Source organism: Capricornis sumatraensis, chromosome 4 (genome assembly GCF_032405125.1).
Source record: "Capricornis sumatraensis isolate serow.1 chromosome 4, serow.2, whole genome shotgun sequence".
Taxonomy (NCBI): Eukaryota; Metazoa; Chordata; class Mammalia; order Artiodactyla; family Bovidae; genus Capricornis; species Capricornis sumatraensis.
In genome coordinates this window covers 102,288,157-102,300,311 of record NC_091072.1, presented here as the reverse complement: position 1 = coordinate 102,300,311, position 12,155 = coordinate 102,288,157, and the positions used below count along the sequence as shown (strand labels likewise).

General features: G+C 35.3%; 1 protein-coding gene across 1 annotated transcript; it reads left to right on the top strand.

Moving 5' to 3' along the window:
- Positions 1 to 9,995: 9,995 nt before the first annotated feature.
- Positions 9,996 to 11,121, top strand: LOC138078149 (olfactory receptor 6C2-like). Its single transcript, XM_068970708.1, has 2 exons — positions 9,996 to 10,915; positions 11,112 to 11,121. Exons 1-2 carry the CDS (start codon positions 9,996 to 9,998, stop codon positions 11,119 to 11,121), a joined length of 930 nt encoding a protein of 309 aa, XP_068826809.1.
- Positions 11,122 to 12,155: the final 1,034 nt, after the last annotated feature.

Below are 12,155 nucleotides of genomic sequence, written 5' to 3'. Positions count from 1 at the left end.
CTCGCCGCCTCGCCGAGCCTCAGCGGGGCCACGCCAGGCGCGCCGACCGCATCACGACGGGCCAGCCGCCCGGGCCGTGGAGGCCCGGACGAGGCGAAGGGCGAAAGGCCGAGGGAGCCAATGCGGACCTCCGCGACCACGCAGGCGGAGCGGGTCCTTGAGTTTTTTTATTTAAAAGTCACTCAGGTTCCTTAAAAAATTAAACATAGCACACTACTCTATGATCCAACCATCCCACCTCCTGGTGTATATCCAAAAGAACTGAAAAGGATCTCAAAGAGATGTGTGCACACTCATGTTCATGGAAGCAATATTCACAATAACTAATATGTAGAAACAACCTAAATGTCTACCAACTGATTAATGGATAGGTTAAATGTGGTATATACACACAATGGAATACTACTCAGCCTTCAAAAATAACAGAATTCAGCAACATGTGACAATGTAGATGGACCTTCAGGACAATATCTTAAGTGAAATAAACCAGGTGCAAAAAGACAAAACTTCATGATTTTATTTACATAAAATTTCTAAAATAGTCAAATTAATAAAATTAAAGACTGGAATAGTGATTACCAGGGAACAGAAATGAAGGAGTCAGGGGAATGGGGAATTATTAATGAAAAGGCATAAAATTTTAGCTAAATAAAATTAATAAACTCTAAAGACCTACTTTACAACATTGTACCTATAATCAACAATAATGTATTCTACACTAAAAATCTGTTAAAAGGGTAGATCTCACAAAGTGTTCTTACCACAATAAAAACTTCTCAGAAAATATACACATATATACATTTTTCAGATAAGAGATAAGCCATTATAAATATGATTTCAATGAATAGCTAGATCTAAACCTTGATGCTAGTTAATATTCTTGTACATGATAACCTACCCATTATTCAGCCATACCTACTGTTACTACAAGGGCTATTCCTTTCAGATTTCACATTTTTACAACATGTCTATGCTTCACCCTTGAAATTTTATGAAAGGATCATCAGAATATCTATTGTATATTTGCCAAAAAAGCAAAATGGGCTCAGAAAACAACACAGTAATCATAACATTGATACTATTATCATGAACAATAAAGATCTCTGAGTTGTGTGATTTTGTGGTAAAAAATAATAATAGTAAAAATATATCTATTTGTCATCATCCAGTTCCAGACATGATGCCCCTACAGCCCTTGGAGTTTCTTAAGGGATGAAAGCAATAAAGGTATCTTTTGTTATGTTAATGAGAAGATATGGGAAGCCCTTAGGTCACCTAAAGATGAAGCCTGGTTGCCAGGGAAATCAATCACCTGATTAGAAGATTGGAATTTATAGTCCCAAAATTGGAAAAGATCCTGCTGCTGGGAAACATTGAAGGTAGGAGGAGAAGGGGACAACAGAGAATGAGATGGTTGGACGGCATCACCAACTCGATGGACATGAGTTTGAGCAAACTCCAGAAGTTGGTGATGGACAGGGAAGCCTGGCATGCTGCAGTCCAAGGGATTGCAAAGAGTCAGACAAAACTGAGCAACTGAACTGAACTGAATTGAAATCCCTCACCTCAGCGAAGAGAGAGGGCCCTCGCTGGGGATTCAGTTCAATGTACAGAGACCAGTGATTTAACCAATCAGTTCAGTTCAGTTCAGTCACTCATTCGTGTTCAGTCACTCATTCGTGTCCGACTCTCTGTGACCCCATGAATTGCAGCACGCCAGGCCTCCCTGTCCATCACCAACTCCCGGAGTTCACTCAGACTCACCTCCATCGAGTCAGTGATGCCATCCAGCCATCTCATCCTCGGTCGTCCCCTTCTCCTCCTGCCCCCAATCCCTCCCAGCATCAGAGTCTTTTCCAATGAGTCTACTTTTCGCATGAGGTGGCCAAAGTACTGGAGTTTCAGTTTTAGCATCTTTCCTTCCAAAGAAATCCCAGGGCTGATCTGCTTCAGAATGGACTGGTTGGATCTCCTTGCAGTCCAAGGGACTCTCAAGAGTCTTCTCCACCACCACAGTTCTAATGCATCAATTCTTCACCACTCAGCCTTCTTCACAGTCCAACTCTCACATCCATACATGACCACAGAAAAAACCATAGCCCTGACTAGACACACCTTAGTTGGCAAAGTAATGTCTCTGCTTTTGAATATGCTATCTAGGTTGGTCATAACTTTTCTTCCAAGGAGTAAGTGTCTTTTAATTTCATGGCTGCAGTCACCATCTGCAGTGATTTTGGAGCCCCGAAAAATAAAATCTGACACTGTTTCCACTGTTTCCCCATCTATTTCCCATGAAGTGAAGGGACCGGATGCCATGATCTTCATTTTCTGAATGTTGAGCTTTAAGCCAACTTTTTCACTGTCCTCTTTCACTTTCATCAAGAGGCTTTTTAGCTTCTCTTCACTTTCTGCCATAAGGGTGGTGTCATCTGCATATCTGAGGTGATTGATATTTCTCCCAGCAACCTTGATTCCAGCTGTACTTCTTCCAGTCCAGTGTTTCTCATGATGTACTCTGCACAGAAGTTAAATAAGCAGGGTGACAATATACAGCCTTGACGTACTCCTTTTCCTATTTGGAACCAGTCTGTTGTTCCATGTCCAGTTCTAACTGTTGCTTCCTGACCTGCATACAGATTTCTCAAGAGGCAGGTCAGGTGGTCTGGTATTCCCATCTCTCGCAGAATTTTCCACAGTTTATTGTGATCCAGACATCAGAGGCTTTGGCATAGTCAATAAAGCAGAAATAGATGTTTTTCTGGCACTCTCTTGCTTTTTCCATGATCCAGCAGATATTGGCAATTTGATCTCTGGTTCCTCTGCCTTTTCTAAAACCAGCTTGAACATCAGGAAGTTCACGGTTCACATATTGCTGAAGCCTGGCTTGGAGAATTTTGAGCATTACTTTACTAGCATGTGAGATGATTACAATTGTGTGGTAGTTTGAGCATTCTTTGGCATTGCCTTTCTTTGGGATTTAATAATAATCCCAAATAAAAAAAGTTGGCTTAAGGCTCAACATTAAATAATCGCTACATAATAAAGCCTCCATAAAACCCCAAAAAGATGAGTTTCAGAGAGCTTCTGGGCTGGTGAATATCTGGTGGAGCTGAAACGGGAAACAGGATTCTGTTCACGTAGCCAAAGAATGAATTTCACAAACCAGCAAACACTCACGCAGGCAAAGTTTACGTTTAAAAGAATAGAGATACAAAGCTCTCAGCATAGACACTGAAAGGGGGTAAAAAGCCCCCAAAGATGGGAATAACAGCAGTTTTTATACTTCATTAGAAGTGATCTGTTCATTTTTGGTTGGCTTGAGCCCAAATATGTGTAATTTTTGACCAATCAGTTTAAATTGTGCAACGTCCTGTTTATGATTTTTATGGCTTTCGTGGGTCTCCCAGTTTCTCAGTTTTTCTAGATATATCGACGCCAACCCTCGACCATTTCTCAAGACCTCCAGACCATTATTTAGGAGCTAGATGGCAACCCATTCCAGTGTTCTCACCTGGAGAATCCCCATGGACAAAGGAGCCTGTGGGGCTACAGTCCTGGGGCCACAAAGAGTCAGACACGAGTGAGCAACTAAGCACAGTGCACAGATGTATGTTTAGGAGTTAATTGTCTACCTGGAATTTTTCTCCTTGATAAACTGGACAGCAGTTAATGATTGTCTTGTCCTGGGTCTGAATGTTTTATGACACTCCAGATCAGGGAGGCATTCCTCTGAACACCTAGAAACTGGAACAAATACAGCTTTAGGCTAGTGGAGCCAAAACGCTTGTGTGTGAGAATTAAAATTGAAATTAGAAAAAGAACCGAGACTCTGACTTCTACACTGACTGTCTAACAATTTCTACATCAGTGCTTTCTCATACAAATCCTTTTTCAAATACATATATTGTGACTATTTTCTCCCAGTCTGTGATTTGCTTTTTTATTTTCTTAATGATGTCTTTTGAAGAGCAGTTTTAATTTTTTTTGAAATCCAGTGTATCAATTTTTCCTTTTATGGTTTGAGCTTGATTGTGTGTCCCAAGAAATCTTTGCCTAGGCACTGAATTATTCCAGTGCCTTTGTCAAAATCATTTGGCCATGTATTTCTGAATCTGGATGATCCATTTTATGTTATTTATCTGTGTGTTGATCTTTACATCAGTACCTCACTCTTTTTATCACTGTAGCTCTAAAGGGTCTTGAAACTACGTACTATAAATTCCGCAGCATTTTCTAGATTGGTTTGACTTGATATCAGCTGCTTCCCTTTCCCATATAAATTTTACATATACCTTTTCAGTTTTTCTTTAAAAAAAAGCCTGTTGGGATAGTGATTGAAATTGCATTTGAATTTAGAAGTCAATTTGGGAAGAACTGACAAACAACACTGAATCTGCCAACCCATAGATGTGACATATTGCATATTTATTTGAGCCTTTTAAAATGTATCTCAGTAATTTTTTTGGTGGAGAAGTTTTACACATATTTTCTTAAATATATTTATAGATATTTTCTGATTTTATGCTATTATAAATGGTATTTTAAATTTCATTTTCAAGTTTGTTTCTAGTGTACAGAAATGCAATTTAGTTTTGTACATTGATTTTGCATCTTAAATCTTATTAAATTCACATATTAGTTTAGTATTTCTTTTTTAATTTTTTAATTTTTTTGTAAATGCCTTAGAATTTCCTGTGTACACAATCATGTACATGAAAAATCAATCAATCATGAAATCAATCAATCAATTGAAATCAATCAATCATTCATTAAAAAAAGCACTTCTATCTCCTTATTCCTTTTATGTATTTATTCTTCTTCTTACTTTATTGGAATAGTTGGAAACTTCAACTAGTGTTGAACTGAAGCTACATGAGTGAATATCCTGTCTTGTTCCTAATACTAGAGGACAGCATCCAATTTTTTCACTGTTTAAAAATAATGTTAGCTGTAGGTTTTTCTTGCATGCATTTCATCAGATTGGAAAATTTCCCTTTTAGTTCTAGTTTCTGAGAATATCATGTGTGTGTGCTGAATTTTGACAGATGCTTTTTCTTCATGCACTGAGATGATTTTTCTCTCCTTTATTTTGTTAATGTGATTTGTTACATTGACTAACTAATGTTAAAACTAAACTTGCATTTCTGGTCCAAACTCTGCTTTGTAATGATGTATCATTCTTTTTATATAGTTCTGGATTCAATATTTTGTTTCATTTTTTACACCTATGCTCATGAGAAAGAGTGACCTCTGATTTTCCACTCTTGTAAGTTCTGTCTTGCTTTGGTGTCAGATCTTGTTCAGCTTGGGTGCATTTATAAGCATATACATTTCCAACATAAAAGTAAACATACTGTACACAGTGAAAGCAAAACAAAAGGAGGGAAAAAAGAAAAATTCCACTACAGAAAGTCGTCAAATGACAAAAGAAGAGGGCAAAAGAAAAAGAAAGGAAAAAAAGGAATTACAAAGCAAGTAAAAAAAAAAAAAAAACTACTAACAAAGTGGCAATATGTCTAAATCATGGGTATTTCTCAGTAATGTATGCAATAATAAAATTGAATATTAAAAAATTATAAGGGAAAAATGCCATGATTATTTCATTCAAGTGAAACACAAGAAAAAGAAAGATCACTAGCTGCCCAGGATAAAAAGTTGACTAGGAAAGGACACAAAAGAAATTTGTGGGAATATGGAAATGTTTATTGTCTTTACAGTGAAAGTAATGATTAGGGAAGTTTATATTTTAAAAATGCACTAAAATATTTTAAAGGTTCCACTTATTTTACTTCAATCTGCAACCCAGCCTTGATCTCTATTAGTCCACAAATGAATACTTTGGCCACCTGATGTGAAGAGCTGACTCATTTGGAAAGACCCTGATGCTGGGAAAGATTGAGGGCAGGAGGAGAAGGGGACCACAGAGGATGAAATTGTTGGATGGCATCACCGACTCAATGGACATGGGTTTAGGTGGACTCCAGGAGTTGGTGATAGACAGGAAGGCCTGGCATGCTGCAGTTCATGGGGTTGCAAAGAGTCAGACACGACTGAGGGTCTGAATTGAACTGAATAATTATTTAAAGGAAAAGCAGATGTGCATTCTTGAGTGTATGCAGAAAGATACTCTTATACACGTGACTTGAAGGAACATACTAGTTATTTGTATTAGTAGATTATAGTTCTAAGTATGAATCTCAGTATCTCAAAGAAATTTTTATTTTGATCCATTTTTCTAGACAATTGTGCAGAAATATTTTCAAAAAATTTCTTGTAATTTTTTTATAATTGTAGAAAATATAAAAGTAATTACAAACATCATAATTATCTACAGAGTGATATTTTACAGTGGTAAAACTGGAAACAGCATTTATTTACAACAATGATAAATTTGAATTTAAATGCTATTGTTACAGTAATACACTGGATTGAAATTAAATAGATCTAAAATAATGCATGCAAATAATTATTGAGACATAAATAGGCTCACACACATCTAAGTGTAAAATTGTTGTTGTTTAGTCACTCTGTTGTGGCCAACTCTTTGCAACCCCATGGACTGTAGCTCACCATGTTCCTCAGTCCATGGGATTTCCCAGGCAATAATACTGGAGTAGGTTGCCATTTCCTTCTCCAGGGGATTTTTCCAACCCAGGGATTGAACCTATGACTCCAGCGTTGCAGGTTCATTCATTACCACTGAGCCACCTGGGAAGCCCAAGTGTAAAATAACTGTGACTATCTGAGTACCACAGTATGGAAGTATTTTTCAATAATGTTCATGCATTTGTAATTATTACATGTGATACACATGGATAGATCTGCAGGAGGAAAAGTATGGAAGGACATGCTCCAAAATGTTACCTCTTATTACTCTATTTTAAGTCTTCCTTTATTCTTTTTCACTTTAATTTCTTATTGTCATATGTCTCATCAAATGTCTTAATATATAATATATTCATTTTATAACAAATAGAAAAAGTAGAAAGAGAGATCTATCATCTTTACCTTACACAATAATTAGTTAAAAGAAACTGGACTATGTTTTGTTTTTAACTAAAGTCATTTGTCCTCCCAGTCCCTAGAGTGATTCTGTTGCTTTCCCTGTCTCTAAAGGTCATTTTCCCTCTGTTACTACATTAATTTGTCTTGTTTCAGTTACCCAAAGGTTAATTGATACAAGATGATTACACAGGTGCTAAATTAGTAGTTTTTGATCCTGAGTCACCAAGGACTCTCTTTTTTATTAATTTTGTTGCAGATTCAGCAAATGAAATAAATATAATATTAAGAGAAAATCCTCTCTCTGAGCATAATAGTTCAGAACATCAGCTTGTTCAAAACTAATAAGTGTTCCTTTGAGCTGGCTTTTCTTCACAATTATTGAAACTTTTTCTTTTTCTTTTTTAAGCTATTTCCTAGATTTGTCTTAGCACTACATCTATTGTGAGGAAGCTGACATATCTGAAGACAAAAAGTTTTAAGGAAATTATGCATTCCCAAGCCGCTGTTACTGTAGAGTGACCAGATTCAATTGGTGGTGGTGGTGTTGTTGAGTTACCAAGTGGTGTCTGACTCTTCTTGACCCAACAGACTGCAGCATGCCAGCCTTCCTTGTTCCTCGCTATCTCCCAGAGTTTGCCCAAGTTTATGTCCATTGAATCTGGGAAGCCATCCAACCATCTCACCCTCTGTCACCCACTCAATCAGTAGTAACCAGAAATTCTCATGCTTCTAATACTATTTGCATTATATTCAAGTTGTAGCTATAAGAATGATTAACTGCAAGAACGTAAGTATTATAAATTCTGCATTTCAGCTACATTTTTGGGGACTTGGGTAATATTTACCTCTAGTAAATTAATCTTTCCTGATTGTACAAAATTTATCAGTGGAAATTCTAATGTGGGTATCAATTAAACATCATTTTCAGAGCACTTTAATCTTGGACAGTATATAGTTATTGATAAGATTATTTTGAGCTACAAATAAATAAGAGATCATCTAAAAATAACATAATTTGTATATGACAAATTAATACACTTGGAAACTGAAAACAAGTGGCTGAGTATGTGCTTGTCCCACAAAATTCAAGACTGCGGACAGAGATGGAGGTGGGAAACATTGGCTTGGTTATTAAAAAATAGGAGGAGAATGTGAAAAATCAAGAGTTTCATTTTGGATGTCTTATATTTGCAATGCATTTGGGTATATAATTGAAGATCAATCATTTTGGAGATTAGAAGTTCAAGAAAATACCCCAAAAGAGTACATATGTTAAGTAAAGCTTTAGGTAAAAACTTGCAATGAGTAGTAAGTAAATCAAAGAGATCTAATGTATGTATAGATAGTAATATTATATTATAAATATGTAAGGTGATAAGTATCCACTACATGAGCAATCATGTCGTGATTATAAATGCATCAAAGTAATACCTTATATACTTTAAGTTTACACAATGTTACATGTCAAGTTTATTAAATTTAAAAAATTCAGGAAAATGGTAAAGAAATGCTAAAAACTATCAACATAGAGTTCAGGGGAAAAAAAAGAAGTGTCTAGATATTAGAAAGCCAAATGATGACAGGAAAACATGTGATATTAAAGTAAGTTATGAGAGAACTCTATGACTATTGTATGGTTAAAACTAGACATTTCCTATGAAGTTTCCTGAACTCTAATAGCCAAAAGAAGGTGTTTGATGAACTTTGGCATAAATTGTTTCATTAGATTTACATTTCATTAGAAAATGTGATTACACGTGTTCCCCATCCTGAACCCCTCCCCACATGTGTATACCTGTGGCAGATTCATGTTGATGTACGGCAAAACCAATACAATATTGTAAAGTAATTAACCTCCAATTAAAATAAATAAGTTTATACTTTTTAAAAAAAAATTTTAATGTGATTACAATGTATTGATGATTGAATGTATAGTCTGTCTCTAAAATAAAAATCATTGTGGACCAGGTCAATAAAATCGTTATAATTTGTTTATTACTCATTATCAGCCAAGCACTTTTTATAAGTACTCTAAATATTAACTTATTTAATTTTTCAACATTACATATATATATATATATATATATATATGTGTGAAGGATAATATTATTTCCACTTTGTAAATGGCATAACTGAGTCACAGTGAAATCAAGCCAATCTTGAAGAATATGCTTAAGAATTTAACCTGAATTTTTCGTAGTTAGTAACATTAATAATAATATTTTGGAATGTGTCTCAACCTTAATAAAAGGATTGAAAACTGAGACAAATTTTAATGATTTTTTACATCCCTATATATTTATAGCCAACACATATTGTTATTCTACACCACGTATTTGTCATCAAAATATTCCTTGTCCTCTGTACCACAGTAGAAAATTAGTGTTTTTAAACAGAAAATTATGAGATAGATTCAGGAGCATAGGTGAGTAAGAAAGAAGTTGTTTAAAGGCAACATAGACTTTTAAAATTGCAATCCTAGAGCTCAGCATCTTCAGTATTGGACATGGAATGCATTTAGTGATCATTTATTTGTGATCAACTATGTCAATAAAAAAATTTTCAGGAAACACATGAAGGTAAACATGAAAGTTTGGTATTCAGTTTTAGGATTCAGTCTGTGAGCAAGAAAGAACTCTTACTCTCACAAAATATTAGCAGCTAAATCCAATATAATGGAAAATCAAATCCAAGATATAGATAAAATATAAAGTGGAAACAAAACATAACATGTAATGAGAAAGAAGCACCAATAATATTTCACAGCATGATATAGATAAAGCAATTCCTATCTTTTAATCTCCCCTGAAATGATCAATAATACATAATTGTGGAACCTAGAATACTAGAGTACTGAAAATATTTCTGAACAAAATTTTTTAATGCCTGTGAGTTTGTTTGCATAGTTTTGCCTCCATTAATAACCACTCTATGCACATCAAATATTTCTGAATCGTAAATGCAGATTGAATAAAAGTCAGGATTCAGTGATGAGAAACCACACAGTAACAACTTTTACCCTGCTGGGACTGACTGATGATCCACAACTGAAGATTGTGATTTTCATCTTTTTATTTCTCACCTACATGTTGAGTGTAACTGGGAACCTGACAATCATCTCCCTCACCTTCATAGACTCTCATCTGAAAACTGCCATGTACTTTTTCCTACAAAATTTCTCCTTCTTAGAAATCTCATTTACAACTGCTTGTATTCCCAGATATTTGTATAACATATCAACAGGTGATAAGACAATAGCATATAATAACTGTATCAGTCAAATATTTTTTGCTGATCTTTTTGGTGTAACTGAGTTTTTTCTCCTGGCTACCATGTCCTATGATCGATACGTGGCCATCTGCAAACCCCTGCATTACGTGACTATCATGAACAACGTGGTCTGTAGAAGACTCATCCTTTGCTGCTGGATGGCTGGCTTGTTGATCATAATCCCTCCACTTAGCCTGGGCCTGCATCTGGAATTCTGTGACTCCAATGTTATTGACCATTTTTTCTGTGATGCAGTCCCCCTTCTAAAAATCTCATGCTCAGAAACGTGGCTTATAGAGCAAATGATCATAGTCTGTGCAGTGTTGACCTTTATCATGACCCTCATGTGTGTTGTTCTGTCGTATATATGCATCATCAAGACCATTTTACAATTCCCTTCTGCCCAGCAAAGGAAAAAGGCATTTTCCACATGTTCTTCCCATTTGATTGTGGTCTCCATCACCTATGGAAGCTGTATTTTCATCTATGTTAAGCCTTCAGCAAAGGAATCAGCAGGTATTAATAAAGGTGTGGCAATGCTCACTACTTCAATTGCTCCTATGCTGAACCCCTTCATTTACACCTTGAGAAACAAGCAAGTTAAACAAGCCTTTGGTGATGCAATCAAAAGAATTGCATTATTCTCAAAGATCTAATGGAATTTGCTAATGTAAAGGAATCAATTTTTCATAAAAAGATCATTTGTTCCTAAGTATGTATCTTTAAGCTTTCGAGTCATTTCTTTCCTGGTATGGAAACTGTTTCAGGCAGCTCTCTTAAAAAGACAGTAAGAAGAATGACATTACACCCTAACAAGAGTTTACCAAAGGGCTAACAATGAAATGAAAGAAGGAAAACCTACAAGTTCATGGTACGTTTTGAACAGGGTAATTGTGTGATTGCTTTTTCCTTTTTTTGATTTCAAGGGTGTTTTTTGATGTCAGGCACCATTTCAAGTATTAGAAACAGAATAGAAAACCTAAAAATGTATTGCCTTTACATTTCTTTTTTTATATAAATTTATTTATTTTAATTGGAGGTTAATTACTTTACAATATTGTATTGGTTTTGCCATACATCAACATGAATCTGCCATAGGTATACACGTGTTCCCCATCCTGAACCGCCCCCCGCCTCGCTCCCTGTACCATCCTTCTGGGTCGCCTCAGTGCACCAGCCCCAAGCATCCAGTATCATGCATCGAACCTGGACTGGCAATATACTTAAGAATATAAGTATATATTAAGATACATAAGATATACTTAAGATATAGTTATATATGACCAGAGCATTTGAAAAAACATAGCCATCACAAGAAGCAACAATAAAAATATTTTTTTAAGTTAAAAAAAGAAACTATTACAAATGATTGTATCTTAAGATAGAAACTGAATTATAAAAATAGTCTCTTACATTATTGAATACTCTAAAAATTCCAGACTTACAGATCAATTTAAACAGAAAATATGTACAATAAAGTGCTAACAATTTTTCTGTGTGAATTTTTGAGGAAAATGATTATTTATGTATTAGATTGGCCAAAAGTTCATTCAGGTTTTTCCAGAACATCTTACATAAAACTCTGAAAGAATTTTTGGGCCAATCCAATACATCAGTATTTGTTTCTACACATCAACTTTTAACAGTATGCATTGGCTGGTAAGAAAATGATTAGAAGAGGGACTTCCCTGTATTTTCATCTTTGTTAAATCATCAGTAAAGGAATCAGCAGCTACTAAAAAGTTATGACAGTGCTCACTGCCTTCTATGCTGAATCCCTTAATTTTTCTTACTTAAAAAGATTGTCAGTTACTTCTCCAGCAAAAAAAAAAAAAAAGTGTTTATTCAAGATCAAAAAGAACTGTGATTTGTAGTCTGCA

Coding starts and splice junctions, on each gene's coding strand:
- LOC138078149 (XM_068970708.1), top strand. CDS start 9,996: ATGAGAAACCACACAGTAACAACTTTTACCCTGCTGGGACTGACTGAT.